Source organism: Arvicanthis niloticus, chromosome 8, assembly GCF_011762505.2.
Source record: "Arvicanthis niloticus isolate mArvNil1 chromosome 8, mArvNil1.pat.X, whole genome shotgun sequence".
Lineage (NCBI taxonomy): Eukaryota > Metazoa > Chordata > Mammalia > Rodentia > Muridae > Arvicanthis > Arvicanthis niloticus.
Genome location: NC_047665.1, coordinates 4,502,170 through 4,525,114, shown reverse-complemented (window position 1 = coordinate 4,525,114; position 22,945 = coordinate 4,502,170). Strand labels below are relative to the sequence as shown.

Here is a 22,945-nt window from a genome sequence, read left to right as displayed (position 1 = left end):
AGTTTTCTCATCAAGTTTTCATAGATACTTCATTTTGGTTGATTCTCTTAATGTCACTCCTCTCCCTCCCTCCCCCCTTCTCCTTGTACCCTGTATCTTAGTTTGTGTTGTCCTGTCACTTAGTCCTGTTACCCTCCACACCTCCTTTCTTCAGAGTCTCTTTCTGCCCTTTCATGGGTCCTTTGCTAGTCTCTGACCTCCACCTGCTTCCACATAAATACACGTATTAAAGTTAGAATCTAGGGTCCCCATGTGACACAGTACTCGCGGTTTTGTCTTTCTGAGCCTGAGTTGCTTCACATGATTTAATTTCTACTGTCATCCAGTTTCCTACAAATCTCATTTTTCCTTATGGCTGAGGCAGTTCCACAGCGTGCATATATCGCGTTTTCATTATTCGTTCATCTGTTGGTGGGCATCTAAGCTGCTTCCATTCCCTTGCTGTTGTGACTAGTATCTCTAGTGCGACAAGACCTTCTGGTTTTATGCTCACATTCATGTAGAAGGGTAGTGTGGTGGTTCTCGGTTGCTTTCTTTCTTTCTTTCTTTCTTTCTTTATTTGTATTTATGACAATCTAGCTGACTTCCATCGGGCTATGTGGTTTTCAGTCCACCCGCAGTGAGCTCAGGGCCCCTGGTTCCTTCCATGCGCAGCAGCGTTTGTCACCATGCGTCTTCTTGATCGTAGTCAGTCTGGCTAGAGTAAAGTGTCGGTGCAGAGTAGTTTTAATGGTGATTAAGGATGCTGAACATTTCTTGTACTGTTATTGGCTACTCAGGATTCTTTTGAGAATGGCCTGTTCGGTTCATTAGCCCATTTGTTGTTTGACACTTTATTCTTTTGGTATTTAATTCTTGGAGTTCCTTATTTCCAGATATTAACCCCTGTCTGAAGAATAATAAGCAAGGGTTTTCTCTCCCGTCATCAGCTCTGTTCCCTCTGTCAGTGGTTTCTTTGCCCATTCAAGGCTCTTCTGTGTGACTGGTGTGCTAGTCAGAAAGCCCTTGCCTGCGCCTCCATCGAGGCTGTCTGCCCCGAGCAGTTTCAGTGTTGTTGTGTTTGGCAGGAAGCTCCTCAGTCTACTTCAAACTGCATTTTGTACTAGATGAGAGATAAGCATCTAATTTTATTGTTCTGAAAATAAATATTTAGTTCTGCCAATATCATTACTGCATAAGTTGCCTTTTTCCAGTGTGTGTTTTGACACCTTTGTTCAAAAATCAGGTAGCCATAGCTGCAGTTGTGTCAGTTTATTTCTGGGTCCTCTGTTCTGTTCTCTTGGTCTGCCTGTCAGGTTTTTTCCACTCCTGCTGTCTTTTCCACTGTGGCTCTATGGTAGGGTTTAAGGTCTGGTACTGTAGTGCTCCAATAATGATCTTTTTGATGAGACTTGTTTTGTCTCTGCTGGTCTTTTGTGTTTCCGTATGAACATTAGGATTATTTTTTCCTAGTTCTGTGACCCAGTGTCATTAGAGATTTAATGAGGATTGCACTGTAGATAACTGTCGGATCTGTTGCCTCCACCGTAATTACTTTTAGTAGATGTGCTGGTTAGTTTTTGTCAACTTGACACAAACCTAGATTTACTAATTGATGCAGGAGGGACCAGATCATGAAGGGTAGTTCCATCTGGAGACAGGTGGGCCTGGGCTGTATAAGAAAAGTAGCTGACTAAAGCAAGCCAGCAAGAAGTGTGCCTCCTCCATTGTCTGTGCTTCCATTACTCCAGGTTCCTGCCTTGAGTTCCTGCCATGCCTTCCTCCATGATAGGCTGTAACAGTAAGACAGATTGTCTTAGTTAGGCTTTGACTGCTGTGAGCAGACACCATGACCAAGGCAACTCTTATAAGGATAACATTTAATTGGGGCTGCTTTCAGGTTCAGAGGTTCAGTCTTATCATCAAGGCAGGAACATGGCAGTGTTCAGGCAGGAGTAGCTGAGGGTTCTACATCTTCATCTGAAGACCACTAGGAGAAGACTGGCTTCCAGGGAGCTAGGATGAGGATCTTACAGCCCACACCCACAGCGACACACCTGCTTCAACGGGGCCACACTTTCCTATAGTGCCATTCTCTGGCCCCATAGGCTCGTTCAAACACATGAGTCTATAGGGGCCATACCTAAACATAGCATAATGGAAAATACACTTAGTCTTAACTTCTGAAGTCCCCATAGTCTATAGCAGTCTCAACAATGTTAAAAATCTAAAGTTCATAGTCTCTTTTGAGATTCATTCAATCACTTAACTGTAATTCCCAAGGAAGACAGGAAACCAGCTGGGCAAACTCCATACTCTGTCTCCATGTCTGATGTCAAAGTAGTCTTCAGATCTCCAACTCCTTTTTCATCTTTGTTAATTACAACAAACTTCTTTCTCCTGGGCTGGTTCCACTCCCTGTTAGCAGCCTTCCTCAGCAGATAGCCCATGGCTGTGGCATCTTGAACATCTTGGGGTCTCTAAGGCAACTTCAATGTTATAGCTTCTTGTTCCAATGTCTGGGATCCATACATGATCTTCTGGGTTCCTCCAAAGGGCTTGGGTCACTTCTCCAGCTCTGCCCTCTGTAGCACTCTAGGCTCTGGTTGACTCCACTCCATTGCTGCTGCTGTTCTTGGTGGTCATCCCATGGTACATCTCCAATACACTAGGGTCTTCCACGGCAGCTACGCTTCACCAATAGCCTCTCGTAGGCTCTCTTCATGGTGCCAAGCCTCAAATCCTTTGCATGATCCCTTCAGTGCTGGGTCATCAACCGCAACTGAGGCTACACCTTCACCAATGGCCTTCTCTGACCTTTCACAGTGCCAAGTCTCAGCTGCTCTTCATGACCCTTCATGCCTTCAAAACCAGTACCACCTGGGCGACTCTTAAACATTACCAAGTACAGCTGCAGCATGAGGTACAACCTTGGCTATCTCTGGAACATCTTTGTGCTCTCAGAAAACACTTGTAAGAAGATTTCACCTCATTGATGGTGGTCTCTTCGCAATCACAAATTTCTTAGCTCCAGCTAACCAGCGTCAGTTGTCCTGGGTAGTCCCTTCTATTCTTGACTAAAGCCAGAGTCACTTGGCCAAAGCTGCCGTGTTCTGCTGCTTGCTGGGGATGGAACATGGGCCTCCTTACTCTGTTACCAGCTTTCTGTTTTCCAATTCCCTCACTGCCTAAGCTTGGCTGTCCTGGAACTTATAGATTGACCTTGAACTGAGAGATCTGCATGGCTCTGTCTCCTGGATTAAAGGTGTGTACCACCATTCCTGGATCTAAATTTAACTGGGTAGGATCTTTTCTTTTTTATTGGATATTTTCTTTATTTACCTTTCAGTTGTTTTCCCTTTTCCAGGTCTCCCCTTCAGAACCCCCCCCATCCCACCCCCCTCCCCCTGCCTCTATGAAGGTGCTCCCCCACTGCGGCCGGAGCCATGGGTCCCTCCATGTGTACTTTTTGGTTGGTGGTCAGTCCTTCGGAGCTCCAAGGGCAGGGGTGGTTCGGTTGACACTGTTGCTCCTCCATGGGGCTGCAAACCCCCTCAGCTCCTTCAGTCCCTTCTCCAGCTCCTTCAGTCCCTTCTCCAGCTCCTCTATCGGGGACCTTGCCCTCAGTCCAATGGTTAACTGTGAGCATCCACCTCTGTATTTGTCAGGCTCTGGCAGAGCCTCTCAGGAAACATCCATATCAGGCTCCTGTCAGCAAGCACTTCTTGGCATCCACAATAGTGTCTGGGTTTGGTGTCTGTATATGGGATGGATCCCCATGTGGGGCAGTCTCTGGGTGGCCTTTCCTTCAATCTATGCTTCACACTTTATCTCCATATTTCCTCTTGTGTATATTTTGTTCCCTCTTCTAATAAGCACTGAAGCATCCACACTTTGGTTTTCCTTCTTCTTGAGCTTCATGTGGTCTGTGAATTGTATCTTGGGTATTCCGAGCTTTTGGGCTAATATCCACTTATCAGTGAGTGCATTCCATGTGTGTTCTTTTGTGACTGTGACTACCTTACTCAAAATGATATTTTCAAGTTCCATCCATTTGCTTGTGAATTTCATGAAGTCATTGTTTTTAATAGCTGAGTAGTATTCCATTGTATAAATATACCACATTTTCTGTATTGATTCTTCTGTTGAGGGACATCTGGGTTGTTTCCAGATTCTAACTACTATAAATATGGCTGCTGTGATCATAGTGGAGCACGTGTCCTTATTACATGTTGGAGCATCTGGGTATATGCCCAGGGGTAGTATAGCTGGGTCCTCAGGTAGTACTATGTCCAATTTTCTGAGGCTGCCAGACTGATTTCCAGAGTGGTTGTACCAGCTTGTAATTCCACCAGCAATGGAGGAGTGTTCCTCTTTCTCTACATCCTCCCCAGCATCTGCTGTCACTTGAGGGTTTTTTTTTTTTTTTAAAGATTTATTTATTTATTTATTTTACGCAAGTACACTGTAGCTGTCTTCAGACACCCATATGAGGGTATCAGATCTCATTATGGATGGTTTTGAGCCACCATGTGTTTGCTGGGATTTGAACTCATGACCTCCAGAAGAGCCATCTTAACCACTGAGTCATCTCACAAGCCCCCTTGAGTTTTTGATCTTAGCCATTCTGACTCGTGTGAGGTGGAATCTCAGGGTTTTTTTGATTTGCATTTCCCTGATGACTAAGGATGTTGAACATTTCTTTAGGTGCTTTTTTGCCATTTGAGTTTCCTCAGTTGAGAAGTCTCTATTTAGCTCTGTTCCCATTTTTTGATAGAGTTATTTGGTTGTCTGGAATCTAATTTATTGAGTTCTTTGTATATATTGGATATTAGCCTCTACCGGATGTAGGATTGGTAAAGATCTTTTCCCAACCTGTTGGTTGCCGTTTTGTCCTATTGACAGTGTCCTTTGCCTTACAGAACCTTTGCAATTTTATGAGGTCCTCTTTGTTGATTCTTGATCTTAGAGCATAAGCCATTGGTGGTCTTTTCAGGAACTTCTCCCCTGTGCCCATGTGTTCCAGGCTTTCCCCCACTTTCTCTTCTATTAGATTCAGTGCATCTGTGTTTATGTGGAGGTCCTTGATACACTTGGACTTGAGTTGGGTAGGATCTTACCCAAAGTCCCACTGCCTTAATTTGTTTTCTCCTTGAACACAAGATTCAGCTTCATTTGACTTCTTGGTACCCCATTAATACTCAAACCATATATTTTATGTTTCCTTTCTAAGCTTGCTATGCTTGTTTAATATCCTCTCCATGAGACTTAACCAGAAAACAAAGTCTATGATGGGTGTTTCTGAGACTTCATTTGTCAATGCAATTAATCTGAGTCTCTTTGAAGACCTTAGCCTCAGACAGACTCTTCAGACCAGTAGCCCATTCTTCACCAAAATACCACAAAAACATACTCTAGGCCACATTCTGAAATTCTTCTCTACTGAAACCTTTTGGGCTAGGTCTTCACAGTTCAAATCACTCTCAGTAGCAATGTCTTCCATATCCCTAGTAGGATAGACCTGTAAGCCCAACTTAAAACATTCCACTGCTTTCCGAAGTCCCAAAATCCACATTCCTCCAAAGAAAAGCATGGTCAGGTCTATCACAGCAGTACGCCAGTCCCTGGTACCAATTTCTGTCTTAGTTAGGGTTTTACTGCTGTGAACAGACACCATGACCAAGGCAACTCTTAAAAGGACAACATTTAATTGGGGCTGGCTCACAGGCTCAGAGGTTCAGTTCATTATCATCAAGGCAGGAACATGGCAGCATCCAGGCAGGCATGGTGCAGGAGAAGCTGAGAGTTCTACATCTTCATCTGAAGGCTGCTAGCAGAAGACTGGCTTCCAGGCAGCTAGGATGAGGGTCTTAAAGCCCATACCCACAGTGACACACCTACTCCAACAGGGCCACACCTACTAATAGTGCCCCTCCCTGGGCCGAGCATGTACAAACCATCACACAGATAAACCCTTTCTTCCCCAAGTTCCCTTTGGTCATTATTTTATTATAGCAACAGAAAGCAAACTGCTGAAGATCTGATAAGACGGACAGAGCGGTGAGCGGTGGCTCAGTGGTTAAAAGCATTGGCTGCTCTCGTACAGGACCAGGGCACGGTTTCCAGTGTCCAGATAGTGGCCTACAACATCCATAACTCCAGTTTCAAGGAATATGATATTTCCTCAGGCATTTGTGGGCACCAGGCACACATATGATGTACATATACATGTGCAGGCAAACACTTAGGCACATTTTTTAAAAACAGAAATTTTTTGGTTTTACCCTTTTGGTATTTTTTCTTTCTAAGATTTATTTATTTTATGTGTATGTGTGAGTGCTCTGTTTTCATGCACACCAGAAGAGGGAATCAGACCCATTACAGATTGTCATGAGCCACCGTGTGGGTACTGGTAATTAAATTCAGGATCTGCAAGAGTGACTCTTAACCACTGGGCCATCATCCCTCCAACTCCGTGGAAAGAGTTTACTCCGGGTTTATATTGTTGTGATAAAATAGTATGACCAAAAGCAACTTTGGCAGATAAGAGTTTCCCAGGTAAGAATTTGCCTCAACTGAGGGAAATTGGGGCAAGATTCTGGAGGTTAGAAGTAGTAATGCAGAAAACATGGAGGAGTCTTGCTTACTGGCTTTCTGGGGGTGGGGGTGGGGGAAGCTTGGTAGGGAAGTCTTCTTGTCATTAGTTCTTTACTTAAGGCAGCTGGTTCTTTACTTAAGGCAGTGGAGGGGGAAAAGAGCATCACATCGGCAGGGGGTAAGACTTGGTTAGGGTTGGTTTAGGGTTGCTGTATAATAAAAGTTTACTTATTTACATTACTGTGCTACTGTAGCTGACCTGCCTTCTGTGTTCCTCTGAGGCCAGAAACTGCAGCTTCTGGCACTTAGCACCTCATCCCCAAAACAGCAAAGGGTTAAGTAAATAGCCTTTGTACTATCTCAGCAGGAACTGCTAGGCTCTAACTTATTATACCTGCTACTCTGTGGTAGCAGGAAGAAAAGACACTTAGAGATGTGGTTATAGCATTTATTACTAAGTTGTTAAAAGTTTTCTATGAAAGCTATCTAAGGGGGAAGTGGAAAGACCCTAAGTGGGGAAAAGGAAAACTTCTATTCTATATACTACTCTAAGTGGGGAAAGGTAAAAAAATCCTATTCTATTTCTCCATTGTATCTCTCTATTCTGTGTGCCTCTCATCTCTTTGTCCTCAGTACTTATACACCTTTCAGAATACATGATCACATGTCATAAAGTTCATCACAAGTTCATAACAAAAATCAAATCATAAGTTGAAATAGAAGTTTACAACAGAGAATGTTTACATGCATATCCATTAGGAGTAATTATCTGGCTAAACATCCATCACCTGTCTAGCTCCACAGGTTCACTGAAGGTTTAAAACTTTAAGTTATTAGTGAAGTTTTGTATAGATAAACCCAGGCAATATTTTGTCTTCTGTCCTAGCACCTATAATAAATCGTTAGTTCCCTTTTAGTGACCTTTGGTTAATTGTTTTACAACCTTTTGGAATGTGCTCTGAGCCGGAGAAAGTCTGGTTACTATCTAAGAGCAATTGACTGATGACATTTGGGAGACTGGCAGAGTTCTCATTGCAGTTTTGACTATCAGAAAGGGACCTAATAGCAGTCCCGATATAAAAGAGCTTAATAATAATCATTGATACAAGTTTAGGAATTCTTATAGGATCATTGTTAAGACTTAAGAAGTCATCTATTTGTCTATATAGCATCACTACAAGACAGTACATCTTCGTGGATCTGCAGAGATCTGCTCCAAAGGGGTGTGCTATTGCTTAGTGATTGTTACATATGTTTAATAATAATAGGAAAAGCATATCAACAGTAGGAATCTTTCCTAAAATAAATCCCTTACAGCCTTGCTGAATAAGGGCTCACTTGTTGAAGATTATATAATAATCCAAGGCAAGCATTTCAGGATGATCACCTGCTAATTATTAGCTTGTCCCATTATGGCTCCTGACAACTTTCTTTTTTCTTTTTTCTTTTTTCTTTTTTTTTTTTTTTTTTATTATTTCAAGATAGGGTTTCTCTGTGTAGTCCTGGCTGTCCTAGAACTCGATCTGTAGATCTGTAGACCAGTCTGGTCTTGAACTCAGATCCACCTGCTTCTGCCTTTTGCTTGGATTAAAAGGCAGCCTCAGCCTGCTTTCTTACCAGCACCCAAGGCCACCTCCCCAGTGGGACTGCCTATCTGAGCATTTCTGCAGGCCAGTTCTGTTTGTGATGCTTTGAATGTGAATGATGATAGATTTGAATGCTTGTTTTCAGTTGGTGGATGGTTTAGGAAGGATTAGGAGGTGTGGCCTTGGGAGGAGTTAATGGCACTGGGGTGGACTTTGAGGTTTCAAAAGCTCAGACCAGGCCCAGTCTTGCTCACTTTCCCTCCAACTTGAGAATAAAGTGTAAGTTCTCCGCTATTGCTCTAGTGCTGTGCCTTGCTACCTGCTGCCATGCTTCCATCCTGCCCTGATGGAAATGGACTCTACCTCCCTGGAACTAAAAGCAAGTCCCAGTTAAATGCTTCCCTCCATAAGTTACCTTGGTCATGGTGTCTGATGGCTGGTTTAATATTAATACAACACAAACTAGAGTCACCAGAGAGGAGGGAACCTCAATTGAAAAAACACCTTCATGAGTCCAGGCTTTAGGAAGCCTATAGGACATTTTCTTAATTAGTGGTTGATCGGGGAGAGTCCAGGCCATGTTGGCTGGGGCCACTCCTGGGCTCTATAAGAAAACAGAGTAAGCAAGCCATGAGGAGCAAGCCAGTGAGCAGCATCCTCCACGGCCTCTGCCTCAGCTCTTGCCTCAAGGTTCCTGCCCTGGGTGAGTTCCTGTCCACACTGCTTTTAAACTATTATATGGAGTTGTGAGTGAAATAAACCTTTTCTTCCCCCAGTTACTTTATGTCATGGTGTTTCTTCAAAGCAGTAGTAACCCTCTCTAGGACCGTTCTCTTCACAGAAATACAACAGTAGCTAAGACATCTCAGTCTTATCTACTGGTCTCTCTTACTTTTCAGAGTTGTTACTGAAAGTGAATTTATTCACACTATTCTCTTGATTTTGTTGTGCTTATTACAGTCCTCCTCTTAACTATTACTCTAGCATGGTTTATTCTTCTCCAGCTTTGTAAATAGCTATTTTTCTCTTCAGCCTAAAGGATTCCTTTAGGTATCTTCTATAAAGTTGTCTGGGTTGTTATAAATTCCTTTAGTCTGTTTTTATTACAGTAAAAAAAATTTTATTTCTCCTTTTTTTTTTTTATGACAGATAGCTTTGCAGGCTATAGTAATTTGAGCTGGTGGCTATTGTTCAGATCTTGAAATTCATCTTCCCAGGATCTTCTCATTTGATAAGCCTGCTATTTTGTGGGGCCTGCCTTTGGGTGTGATGTGGTGCTCTCTCTTGGCACTTTTAATATAATTCCTCTGCTCTGTATATTTAGTGTTTCAGTTAACATGACAAAAGGAGGTTCTTTTCTGGTCTTGTCTTTTTTGTGTTCTAAATGCCTTCTGTATATGGATTGGTGTCTCTTTTCTTAACTGGAAAATTTTACTTGTGGTTTTTTTTTTTGAAAACTTTTGAAAGTTCTTATTTTTCTTTGTGTGTTTGTATACCTACATGTGTGCATGCACACATAAAATGCCTACAGAAGCCAGAAAAGAACACTGGGTCTCCTGGAGTTTGATTTGCAGGCATTTGTGAGCTGGGAATCAAATTTTGGTCCTGCAAGAGCACACGTGAACTCACAGGCATGTCATAGTATACACGTGTGGGAGGAATTGATTCTCTTCTCCCATCACACAGGGCCTAGGGATGGCAGCAAACACTTTTTACCAGCTGAGCCTGCTCACTGGCCTTTTAGTTTTTAACTGTTAGGATCCTTTTGAAAATATTTTACATGTTTCTATAATAAGATTCTTTTATGTTCAGAAACTGTAGATTTGGTCTTTTGTAATGTCGTAGGTCTCAGAATAATTACTGTACTTTCTTATATTTGCTATTTTTAAGGTTTCATTTATTTTGTGTTTTTTTGTGGGATGTGTGTGTGTGTCTGTGTACAGATTGCAGGAATCAGTTTCTTCTTCCCACCATGTGGGTCCTGGGAATTGAATTCAGGTCATCAGGCTTGGCAGCAAATGCCTTTCCTATCCAGTTTCTCCACTGAGTTCAAGCTCAGAGATTCTCTGATCCACTCTGCAGTGAGACTGTGTTCAGAGCTTTGTCTGCTGTAGGTGGTTTTCATTCCCACTGTTCCCTACTGGGTTTTCTTCAGTGTCTGCTGAGCTCCCGTCACAGTCTCCCTCCACCTCCTTCCTTCCTTCATTCTGCTGTCTGTGCCTGTGGACATTCTTACAGTCATCTTTCATCGAGCTCATTCTTAGTGGGTACCATTGCTGTAGGACTGAAAGTTTTGGAGGAGCTATGGATGATATAATTAAGTAGTAAAGAGAAGAAGGAATAAGGATGTAAGAAAGTGTGTGTGAGGTGGGTACTACGTTGTTCTCTGTACACTGGGTGGTGAGGCCTAAGAACAGCTTGAATATTGAGTAAGCTGCAAACAAGAAAACCATGATGAGACACAGGTGATCTGGACCAGCAGGTTGTTCTTTAGTGACAGGGTTCTGAGAGGAGAAGATAAAATAATAGGATTAGAAAATAAAGTAGATAGGAAAGTTGGACTTACGTACAGCATCTGATACACAGTTTCCAGGGGAACAGTCGGACAAAGTCAGCAGGAAGGTAATCAAGCAGTGTGACCCAGAGGGAATGAACACAGGATAGCTCAGTCAAGTGTGTCGCATATCTAGGGCTCCTTGAGACTAATAACCACACCCCTCAAAGAGTAGGAAAATTGAGTTCCCAGAATTGAAAACCATAGCTCCCCTAAAGCCCTGGCTCTAGCGTGTTCCTGGTTTTAGATAAGGAACCAAGTTCCTTGTCATATATCAAGGCTTCAGGAAAAGTCCTGGACTGGCATGGCCCTCAATACACATGCAAGAGTGGAGATGAAGCCCTAGAAAATAACAAATGGAAAGGTACTTACGGAGTGGGTTTGCAGGCACAGCTGCACTGATGAGAGAGGTAAGGTTCTTGGATCCCTCCAGCCCCAGAGGCTCATTGGTGCAGAGTGAGGGAGCAGGAATGGTAACCTTTGTCTCTAGCCTCCTTGTTCCCTGTGCTCCTGGAGTGTGGGAGCAGAGGCTTGTGGGTCCTTCCTGGTACTTTAGAGCCCTACACCCCACTGTGGCTGCTTCTGCTCGCTGTGTCTGTAGGTATGAGGAGCGTGCGCTTCCTTTGCAGTTTCTGCTTTTTCCCTGAAGTTTCCACTTCAGCCCCACCCACCCTACCCCACCAGCATTCTTCAGTACTCACCCGGGATATTCCAGAATTAAAAATAAAGGCAGCATTTAAGCTTACTAACATGTTCTAAAGGTGGTTCCTGCCTTCTATCTAAACATTGAAAGCACTTAGGCTGTTTTAGAAGCATTGTTAGAGTCCTACTTTGTGGTTTCACTGGTTTGGGATGCTATATGAAGGTTGGCTTTAGGCCATCTCTGGTTCATTTTAAAACTGAAGTTTGAAGATTTTTGTCTGTTGCCCCCTGACCCCCATTTGCCTCTCTGATGTCATCCCTCCCTCCCTTCTTTTGTACTGGAATGGAGCCCTAGTGCATGCTGGGTGATTGCTTTACCACTGACCTTCATCTCCAGCCCATGGACACTGTATGGATTAGCAGTTTACTCAAAGTGTTTTCAACATTTAAGGAAAACTGAATGTTTAGATGTGATTTTGACATTGTTCCTGAAACAGCAGAGGTTAGATGATGACCCTGTGTGGTTTAGAAACCAGAGAGGTAGCAGTTGTTTCTGTGGGAAAGTTCACACAGTGCAATGAAATACGCTAGTAACTTGAAAAATGATTTTTAAATTTGTAATTCTTACTGGAATATTAAGATGGTAGTTTGCTTGTTAATTTTCAGTCCTATGGGTTTTTTTTTTTTTTTTTTTGACCCACTTCATAGTGTTCCAGAAAGCATCACTGTGGTAATTTTTAAAGCAATTCAAGCGTGTTTCTTCTTAGTCTTAACACTTAAACCTAATTGTGTTCTTAAAGTAAATTTTCTCTCTGATTCCTTTAGAACTGAAGTTGGGAGAGCTGCTTCATGATAAACTGTGAGTATTGCTGTGGTAATAGTGTCAGACTTTCATCTTTTTCCTCAGGTAGAATATTCTTTGAAGTCCAAGTAAATTCATGTTTCAAATGAGTTATAAATACAATTTCTGTTTCAGTTCGGGTGAGCTCTCTTGAGTCACTGATCTGGTTAAGATATAAAGCATCAAACTGTCAAGACGCTTTTCGTGAAGATGGACATACTGAATGTGGGATTTTTGAAGAAGGCTATCAGTTGTCTAGTGAGGTAGATTGATCGGTGATTTAATGCTAGTCTGGAATGCAATTGAAGATCTCCAAGTGAACCAAAGGGAAGGAAATCCTGGCCTATATTTTTTACCTCACTCTGCTGCTGCAGACATGCTGTGGCCTGGTTACTTCCTAGTTAGGACAACAAAATCTTGAATTAGTAAGTGAATAAATTTAGACAGTATTTGCTGGAGGAACAAGGAGAGGCTGAAATCTGCTCTTAAAATCTTAGTGTGTTAAGAATCATCTAGAAAGCTTTAAAAAAAAAAAATCCCTGGCTGGATCCAGAATTTCATATTTAAGTGAGTCAACTTGAGACCAGAGTTAGTATTTCCAACAGCTTACCAAGTCAGACAAGTTGCTGATCTGCATTGAGAACTTAGGCTATTTCTACAGTTGCTTTTTTATAGCTTTTTAGATTTTGAAAGGAGAGGTTTTGTTTGCTTCTTTTGCAGGTTTAGAACTTTAATCTGATTTATTTAGACATTTGGATTTTCCCATGGGATGAGTGGCTTTTCTCAAAAGCATTGACTGTAGTTTCCATGAGTGTGAAATTTCTTTTGCTTTATTTTTCATAGAACCTGTTCATAGAGCTTCCCGTTAGACTGTGTGTTCTAGAATGTATTTATTCATTCTCACAGCAGTGCTTGGCAGTTGGTGAAGCCATATTATTATATATTGGTCTTGTTGACCGAACTCTTTCTTGCATTCTTGAGGGCTTTCCTGTTTGACTTGAGGTCCTCATTAAAAACTGATATTTTGGTTAGTACTGTTAGGATCTGGTCAGCATGAGCACTGTCTTTACTGTGCTGTAGGCAGGTCGCCAAGAGTGTCTTTTGTTTTTTGTTTTTGTATTTGTTTTTATTTTTCAAGACAGTTTTACTCTGTGTAGCCCTGGCTGTTCTAGAACTCACCCTGTAGAACGCAGAGATCTGCCTGCCTCTGCCTCCGCCTCTGGAGGGCTGGGATTAAAAGTGTATGCTTCTGCTGCCCAGCTTGTCACCATATCTTAAACTGAGTATAACAGTAGCATCATGGTGAAAGTTTGTCTTCATGAAGTTGATTCTGTTCTTTTAGAACTTGGAATTGAACACAAGCTCTTTACCACAGTGTTACATCCTCAGTCCTTAAAGCACTTTATCTATCTATCTATCTATCTATCTATCTATCTATGTATCTATCTATCTATATCTTTCTGTTGCTCTTTAGTGTATGTGCTGCCATAGTGAGCCCTCTATTGACTAAGTGAGAGAAATGATTTAGAGGATGCACTACTTGTCAGTTTGATCAGTTTAGATAAGCTCCTTTTCCTCAGTCTTTCTAATCAGTGTTCAGTGTGTGGTAACTATCTTTGTCCATGGAGAACAACCAGAAGTTCTGGATTGTTTTGCATTATGTAATTGCTAAAATTTTGGACTATGTAAATCAATTATCTTACCATTAAGCTATGAAGAAATGGAGCCAGAAGTAGGAAGATAGCTCAGTTGGTAAAGTGTTTGCTTTGTGAACATGAGGACCTGGGTTTAATCTTCAGATAGCTGTAAAATTTCTGCATTAATTTGTAATCTAAAAATGGGGAGGCAGAGACAAAAGTGTCACTGTGGTTGCTGGCTGGCCAGCCAGCTTTGTTGGTGAGCTCCAAGATGTCTCTCAGGAGCACTCATGCACATGCAGGCAAGCATGCATGCATGTACAAATGTGTATACACACAAATGTGCAGAAACATGTTTGGAAACGCAAGCACTAATACATACAAAAAACATATATGGAAAATGAAAAAATTTACACATAACATTCTGAAAGTCAAAGAAAATTATTTAAGGAGTGTCATTTGACAGGAATTGATCTCTTTCCTCCACAAGCGGTTGATCCATGTCCTGTTGAAAAAAGTATAATGAAAATTTAATCTTTTCTTCCAAAGAGCATGTAAAATCATTTGTAACTTGTATAGTGAGTTAGTGAATATCTGTGCCAACTGATGATTAGTTGAAACAGAAGTTTTAGCAAATTATATACACAATACAAATAAATGCATAGAATACTGTAGTTGCTAAAAGTACTGTGACAATGTTTGTACAATTGTAGAAATCTGGGTTCAAAAGTAGCTTGTGGGTTCATGTGTTTGTAGGTTTGGTCTTTTTGAAGCCATGTCTGCTATTGAAATGATGGATCCCAAGATGGATGCCGGTATGATCGGAAACCAAGTGAATAGAAAAGTTCTCAATTTTGAACAAGCTATCAAGGTAGTTATTGTATTTTTTGTGCGTCTCTGGCTTTTAAAAAAATACCTGGGCTGGAGAGATGGCTCAGCAGTTAAGAGCACTGACTGCTCTTTCTAAAGGTCCTGAGTTCAATTCCCAGCAACCACATGATGGCTCACAGCCATCTGTAATGGGATCTGATGCCCTCTTCTGGTGTGTCTGAAGATGGCTACAATGTACTCATATACATAAAGTAAATAAATAAATCTTAGATGAGGCCGGGTGGTGGTGGTGCACGCCTTTAATCCCAGCACTTGGGAGGCAGAGGCAGGCGGATTTCTGAGTTCGAGGCCAGCCTGGTCTACAGAGTGAGTTCCAGGACAGCCAGAACTACACAGAGAAACCCTGTCTCGGAAAAAAAAAGAACGAGGAAAAAAAATCTTAGAAGAAAAAAAGCCTTTTAAAAAAAAGAAAAGAAAATACCTATATTTAATGTTAAAATGTGCTTAATATCAAAATTACAAAAGCTGTTCAACTGTATTTTTTACAAGCTTCTCAGACATAAGAATTAGCATCCAAAGCAGGCGTGATGGAACATTCCTGCTGTCCCAGCACTTGGGAGTGAGGCAGGAGGATCAGAAGACCAGTCTCAGTTATATAGTGACTCTGAGACCATGCTGGGATTCCTATTGTTAGAATATTTAGTTATCAGTCTCAATTAAAGCCTAGAAATTAATGATGTGAGGTCCTCATTATAAACTTGCTTTAAGTTGTCCATTTGTGTATTCTTTGAATTCATTTTGAAGGTATTTGAGTTTATATTCAGGATGGTTAACTCAGATTACTTTTTTCTGCCATTGTGTACTGAGATGCTGAGTTAGCAGAACTGCTCTGGGGTCCAAGCTACAGAGTGAGGCTGTTTCAGACAACAGAAAATTAAAACAAAGTAAATGAAATAAATAAACAAAACTGATTTTGAGCCAGTAGGTAGCATATGCCTATCATTCCAGCCTGGGCAGTGTAATTTCAACTGTGCTTTAGAAATGCTTACTAATTTGACTTCCCTCCCTCCCTCCCTTTCTCCCTCCTCCCTTTTCTTCATTCCTTGAGACACAGTCTCTTAGAATCCACATTGAAACTTAACTTGCTTTGTCGCTCATTAGGACCTTAAACTCCTCTTCCTCCTGACTCCACAAGTGCTGGCCTTTTATAGACTTGAGAAACACCGTATTTAGGGAGCTTGGCCTTTTTATCATAAAGAACTTTATTGTTTCAAATTAGACTTTGATTTGTTTTTATTCAAGATTTAAGACATAAATTAGCAAAGACTTATTTAAGATATGTGGTTTCAGATTAGACTTTGATTTTTCTTATCCAAGATTTAAGACCTAAATTAGTAAAGATTTATTTAAGATATGTGGTTTCTTCAGTTATGTGCTAGAATAAAGCTTGACAGAATGCTCATGTCTCAGTGATGTGGTAGTTTAGGCCTGTAAGCTCGGCTCTTGTGAGGGAGAAGCAGTAGCATCACGGTCCCCAATCAACCTGGGCTCCAGATGGCTGCTGCAGCCAGAACAAGAAACCGGATTTTGTTCCTCAGAACAAAACATTAAGTTGGTGTTTGGGTCTTGTCAGATAAGTTAGTGTTTTCTTTGGATTATTATTTTTTTTAAATAAATACCTAATTTTAAACTTAAACTTGAAAACACAATTGTACATACAGCTTTTTCCCTGTAACTTTCTGTTATTTGCACTCTCCTTTTTAGGATGGCACCATTAAAATTAAAGACCTCAGCCTGCCTGAACTGATAGGAATAATGGATACCTGTTTCTGCTGTTTGGTAAGAAATAAAACAAGATTGTTGGCTGATCAAACTGTGGCCTACCTGATTGTTTGAATTAAGGTGTGTGCACCATGGTGAATATGAAACAGTGCGGGGCTCGCTCAGAAAGCAGACACAAGACCCATAGGCTAGTGAGCCTCAGGACACCATGCTCCAGCTTCTGACTGGCACTGCCGCACTCACAGGATCTAACAACGCGGTGCTTTGGTTTTGTGAGGAGATCACAGCCATTATCCAGAATACTCTGTTTTGCTTTCAAGTTATCAAGAAATTGTACTTAAGGTTCCATGATGAGCACAGATGAAGCAGAGGGAAGTGTGGAAGGCTTTGGAGCTGGTTGCTGCTCTAGGATAAGTCGTCAGGACCTGGCTGTCCTCTGCTCCAGGGTATCCTAGTGACCTCCCTTTGCTGGATGCATATCTTTTCCAGGCAGGGTTGTTTAATTGTAAAAAAAAAAAAAATCCTGGCTTTTTGTAAGATTTGTTGATGTTTCATTGGGCACACACTGGGAATGGAATGTCAGCAGCACATGCACACTAGCTGTGACATAGACTGTTCATTAGAGGGTCCAGCATTTTATTATAGTGCCTAAGGCTACATTGCTGACAGAGGCACAGCCAGAGTTTTGTCTACCTAGAAAAAATTTCTTTTTTAACTTTTAGCAGTACACTATTCCTGAAGGAGTAGGAAGGGCCAGGAAGGGTTGCTGGGAATAGATTTCATTGTAGAATTGTTTGCTTTTGAATGCTACATAGTTTTTCTACTTTAATTAGACACTGAGATGTTGTAGACTGGAATATTAGGCTTAGAACGGCTCCCATCGATGGCTAGGCACTTGCGGTGCCGACGGAGCACTGTAGTTTGAACCTGTAGAGCACTAGCTTCTTGTTTCCTGTTTCACAGCATTTTGGAGACTCATTCTATATAAACTTCTTGAAAATTTTAGCTAGTGAAAGCAATCTTAGTCCTGTCTTCTGTGACCTCCTTTTTAGTGATCTTTTCGATCTCATGATTAACTGTAGTAATATGAATCTAGAACTCACTGGCTCAGTTTAGACTTTGCAAACCCTGTATACCACCCTCTCTCAACAGATCACATGGCTGGAAGGCCATTCCTTGGCACAGACAGTGTTTACGTGCCTTTACATTCACAATCCAGACTTCATAGAGGATCCTGCCATGAAAGCTTTTGCTCTGGGAATCTTGAAGATCTGTGACATTGCAAGGGAAAAAGTAAACAAAGCTGCTGTTTTTGAAGAGGTAAAGAAATGTAGAAGCTCACCGCCGTCTTACTGTGCTGTAGACGAATGATTTGGGACGCGTGTTTTGGTCCACGTGTATAACTAAGGAATAGTTATTTTAAAAATTGCTTTTGCCCTGTGTGGCATGTGTCTGCAGTCCATCCTCAGAACACAGAAGCAGAAGGGGCCGGCCTGGGCTATACAATGAGCTGCTGTTAGAAGTGAACATTGCTACCTCTGTCTGTTCCAACTGTGGGGAAGCTAAAACGGGGCTCTCTCTGGAAGCTGTTGTAAATACTGACAGTGTAGCAGCTATGTTGTGTGACTCTCCTCAAGAAAGCTTTCATACTCTTCTGCACTCATAAATCCTGTTCACATTCAGTCCATCAGTCACTGCTCTTCAGCCATGTGACATAAAAGGGAAGGTCAGGAAACAGCAATGTGTAATGTATAGCAGACAGGGTTTTTCTCCTGTCTGGTCTGAGTATCCCAAGGAAGTGGCGGGGAAAACTTTCTTGTAAGAAATTAGGGTGTGGAGAGATTACTGCTGGACTCCAAGTACTGTACTGCACTTCTCTATTGTATGAGCTGTGTTATATAAGTCTGTACCGTATGTGCTGTGTGTTATGTGCTTCTGTACTGTATGTGCTGTGTGTTACGTGCTTCTGTACTGTATGTGCTGTGTGTTATGTGCTTCTGTACTGTATGTGCTGTGTGTTATGTGCTTCTGTACTGTATGTGCTGTGTGTTATGTGCTTCTGTACTGTATGTGGTATGTTATGTGCTTCTGTACTGTATGTGGTATGTTATGTGCTTCTGTACTGTATGTGCTGTGTGTTATGTGCTTCTGTACTGATGATGTGCTATATGTCTATGGGGAGTGGCACATGCCTTTTATCCCAGAACTCAGGAAGCAGAGGCAAGCAGATCACTTAGTTCTAAGCCAGCCAGGGCTACATAGTGTGTTGTCTCTGCCCCCACCAGCACCAATCAAGAGAGAGAGGGGGAGAGAGATAGTTAGATATGGGACAGTTGTGGCAAGTGGAAGGTTCATCTGCTCAACAGGGATGAGAGGTGGCAGTAACTTAACTAGAGAGACCTATGAAGTGGTGAGAAGTGATTAGGCTAAACTTGGAAGTCAAACATGCAGGTCTTCTTATGCATGTGATGGGGAGGTGGAGGTAGGAGGCCTGCCTGGTAAATGTTAGGAACGTGGACAGCAGAGGTTCTTTCTGGACACTTGTAAAGCTTGGGCAGTGGAGGTCTATGTAAAGGTAGAGGGTGTGCACTGGACCTGAAGGATAAGCTGGCTTTGAAGTTCTACTTGAGGCTTTTAGAAGACCCTGGTACATGCATCTTAGACTACCCAGTTTTACAAAGCAGGAGTATGGTTTGAGCATTTTCTTTTCCTCCTCATGTAGTATTCTCTTCTTTCTCTGAGGTACACTAACTGACATGACTTGAGTGCTCAGTGTTTTTACTAAGCATCCCAGAATTCTGCCGTGGGTATGATCATCTTTGTAACTGCCCATCACTCGGGCTTCTCTGTATGTTTGTAGAAACGATAATATAGGGGAAGTCTTCTACCAGATAATGTTAAATTCATTCTTCAAACTGAGATAAATGCCTTAATTGTCTCATCAATGAAATAATTAAACATTTTGTTGGGGGGACCTGGAGATCCATGCCATTTTTTTGTTGTTGTTGTTTGTTTGTTTGTTTAACCATGGACTATGAAATGTACTTTGCTGTTTCTATGAGTAACGCTACTTGAGAATGCTTAACCTCTAGACCACGAACAAGCAGCTAAAGGCAAGGACAGATAACAGCATTAGTATCGGAGTGTCATGCTTACAAGGAGGAGGCCTTTAGCTGTATAATGGCAGTGTTGAGACATGCTGCCTGGCAGTTGATTTCTTCTAAATAGTGATTTTGTTAGGGGAATGTGTGTGGTGCTGCTATTGAAGAGCATGCTTACTCCTTCTTTGTACAGGAAGATTTCCAGTCGATGACATATGGATTTAAAATGGCCAACAGTGTGACAGATCTTCGAGTTACAGGTATAAACTATTCACAACAGTAATTAGTAAGTTTTGCATTTTGATTTGTTATAAAACTTACTGTTTTCATTCTAGGAATGCTAAAAGATGTGGAAGATGATATGCAAAGGAGAGTGAAGGTATGTCTCCCTTTTCTTTGGTTTAGGGCTTATGTTGTTTTGTTTTTAAGAGCAGGTTTGTGTAGCTCTGGCCAGCCTGGAAGTCACTGAAGACCAGGCTGTGTTTGAACTCATTTGAGCCGCTGGCCTTGCCTCCTCAGTGCTGCGTTTATAGGCATAAACCCAGCAGACTCAGCCAGGCCAGTTTAAAAAAAAAAAAAATGATAGTTTTTAATGGTGATGGTGATTTTTTTTCTTTTAGAATTTTTAAAAAAATTTTTTTACCTTTATTTTATGTGCGTTGGTGTTTTGTCTGCATGTGTGTCTGTGTGAGCATGTCGGATCTTAGAGTTACAGACAGTCGTGAGCTGCCATGTGGGTACTGGGATTTGAATCCCAGTCCTCTGGAAGAGCAGTTAGTGCCCTAACTGCTAAGCCATCTCTCCAGCACCAGTGACAGTGATTTTTATTATAAATTGGTTTAAAATGGGCAGTAGTATTATGAGTCAGATACTTTGCTTCTGCTATTTTATTGTTTTGCTTTTGTTGTTTTAATACCTGTTCATTTCATGATCTTTCTAATTTATATACAAATACATGCGTAAAACATTAATGGGAAAAAGAAAAATACTGGACACTTTTTTTGTCAGATTTTTTTCCTTAATAATAGGTTCTTGTATGTGCCCAATAAAGTAACTTAGTTCTTTTTTACTTACTTCTCTGGGGCCAAATTTGTCTAAATTTACTTTATTTTTTAATTTTAGAGTACTCGAAGTCGACAAGGAGAAGAGAGAGACCCAGAAGTTGAACTAGAAGTAATTGCCCATCTTTTCTGTAGCTAATGTCAGAGAAGCCATCTCTCAGTGCTGTGGCTCTTTGAGTTGCATCGTAATCCATGGGAGCCCCTTGAGGTGTTTCTTTAGCAAGTGCATGTTTCAAAGGACTCAATTCCACTTGTATTTTTATATAGAAAGTGGTAATACAGATCTTGAATATCTGATTTCAAAACTTAAGTGTTCCTGGGAGGCAGGAACTGGAAAAAAAAAGATCACTTGTAGATCTTGTTTCAAAACTTAGTAAACATCAGACTTTTCCATATTATCAAAAGTTCCTAAACCTCTCAACTTTTATAACTGCTATTTGTTTTTTGAGTTAATAGTATAAGTTTTGACCTTGGATTAAAGCCAGTCTGTTGTTCTAAAGTACAGTATAGCTTCTTCTCTGTTTCAAAGGAGTAGGCTTTGTTTAGTACGGCTTTGGTGGCTTGTTTTGAGGGCATTTTCAGCACTTGAGTAGAGGCCTGATGACTGTAGTGAGCTGCTTTGCAGGCCGTCCTTTGCAGGTCCTGCCTCTTACCACACTCCCTTGTCTTCCCAGCACCAGCAGTGCTTGGCAGCATTCAGCAGAGTGAAGTTCACCCGAGTGCTGCTCACAGTGCTCATAGCCTTTACTAAGAAAGAGGTGAGAGAATTGCTGTAATGGGTCAGTTGTAGATGGCATGTCCTCCTGTTCTCACGGTTCTCTGTACTTACACTACAGCCATACTAATGCTTTGGTGAAGCGTGATGATAGCTTTACATTCTATTCTGTAACACACTGTCTTCTACATAGATAAAAACTCTTTCAAGTTACTCTTTTTTCCTGGATTCCCTCTACCCCATATTTGTGAATAACTGTAGATTATTGGAATTTTTCTCTTTTTATATTTAACTGTATGTTTGTTTTTGGGGGGCCTTGGGGGTTGTTTTGTTTTGTTTTCAGACAGGGTTTCTCTGTGTAACAGCCATGGCTGGCCTGGACCTCATTTTGTAGACCAGGCTGGCATCAAATTCACAGATTTTCCTGCCTCTGCCTCCCAAGTGCTGGGATTAAAGGCGTGTGTCACCACTCACAGCTATTTTTTTTTTTAACACATCAAATAAGATATAGATTTAAGGGGGACCTTTGTCTCCTGTTAAGGATTTGAGCATCTTGCAATGCTGCATTAAGTGAACAATTTGTGAGGACCCGTGCATGCATTGGACCTTAGTACTGTTGTAGGATCTCCTCTTGTATGTGTATCTTTCAGTGAAAGTGTGTAAGTGTTTTGGTGATTTGTTTGCTAGACCAGTGCTGTTGCAGAGGCTCAGAAACTGATGGTCCAGGCAGCAGACCTTCTTTCTGCCATTCACACCTCATTGCACCACGGCATCCAGGCTCAGAATGGCACTACCAAAGGAGGTAATTCTCCAGCTTTGCTTACTTGTATTTTCTTATTTTCTGTCCAAACATGTAATACAGTTAGCTCTGACTTTCATTTAAGTCAGTCTGCCTGGACTTTGGGATGTTTCCACTGAATACTTAAGAGTGCTGTAGACTTGTTTGCAGATTTAGTCTGCTGAAAACAGGAGGCAGATCTTGGCCTTATCTTGTATCTCACTGTTGGAATCTGTATGTACCCTGTCTTGTGTTTGTGCTGTGATGCCAGGGATGACTTTGTCGTTCATCAGCTCCTTCCTTTACTTTCCTCACTCCATGAGGCAGGCTACTGTTCCTGAGGCTCGCTTATTCACAGGTGCCTTTCTTGACACTACACTGGAATTGTCCACGAGATTCTGAATACTCACAGGAAAAGAGTGCTTGGCATGTTGGTGGCATTCATATCTTATATGTGAAATAAGCTTCAACGGGAATAATACACATCTGCTGACTCAACGTTTTAGAGTGTACAGCAGTGCTGATTATCCCTACAATTCATGAGATGGTATTTGTAGTCTTAAATTATTGAGGTGAAAACTAGCCACAGCTCTGTTGTTTTGGTTTTATGGTTTTTTGTTTTGTTTTGTTTTGGCGGGAGTGGCAGGGGTTAATTTTTCTTTGGTTTGTGTTTTGAGTCAGGATTTCTCTGTGTAGTCCTAGCTATCCTGGAACTCAGTTTGCAGACCAGACTGGCCTCAAACTCAGAGATCTGTCTGCCTGTCTCCCTCTGTGGATCCTGGGATTAAGAGTGTGCACTACCACTGCCTGTCAAAATTATTTTTAAGCAGTTCAGATGTGT

At 41.5% G+C, this 22,945-nt stretch overlaps 1 protein-coding gene across 5 annotated transcripts in view; it reads left to right on the top strand.

The window, feature by feature from the left end:
* The window catches only part of Naa35 (N-alpha-acetyltransferase 35, NatC auxiliary subunit), a 58,743-nt gene that overhangs the window by 3,240 nt on the left and 32,558 nt on the right, over positions 1-22,945 (top strand). For 3 of the 5 annotated variants that reach the window (XM_034510436.2, XM_034510437.2, XM_076938888.1), the window contains exons 3-11: positions 12,184-12,217; positions 14,593-14,707; positions 16,432-16,506; positions 17,602-17,769; positions 19,744-19,810; positions 19,886-19,929; positions 20,673-20,723; positions 21,286-21,369; positions 22,014-22,128. In XM_034510436.2, coding sequence (XP_034366327.1) covers positions 12,184-12,217; positions 14,593-14,707; positions 16,432-16,506; positions 17,602-17,769; positions 19,744-19,810; positions 19,886-19,929; positions 20,673-20,723; positions 21,286-21,369; positions 22,014-22,128 — 753 coding nt within the window. The remainder of the gene's footprint in view (positions 1-12,183; positions 12,218-14,592; positions 14,708-16,431; positions 16,507-17,601; positions 17,770-19,743; positions 19,811-19,885; positions 19,930-20,672; positions 20,724-21,285; positions 21,370-22,013; positions 22,129-22,945) is intronic. The other 2 variants (XM_076938889.1, XM_076938890.1) reach the window with 2 other exon arrangements.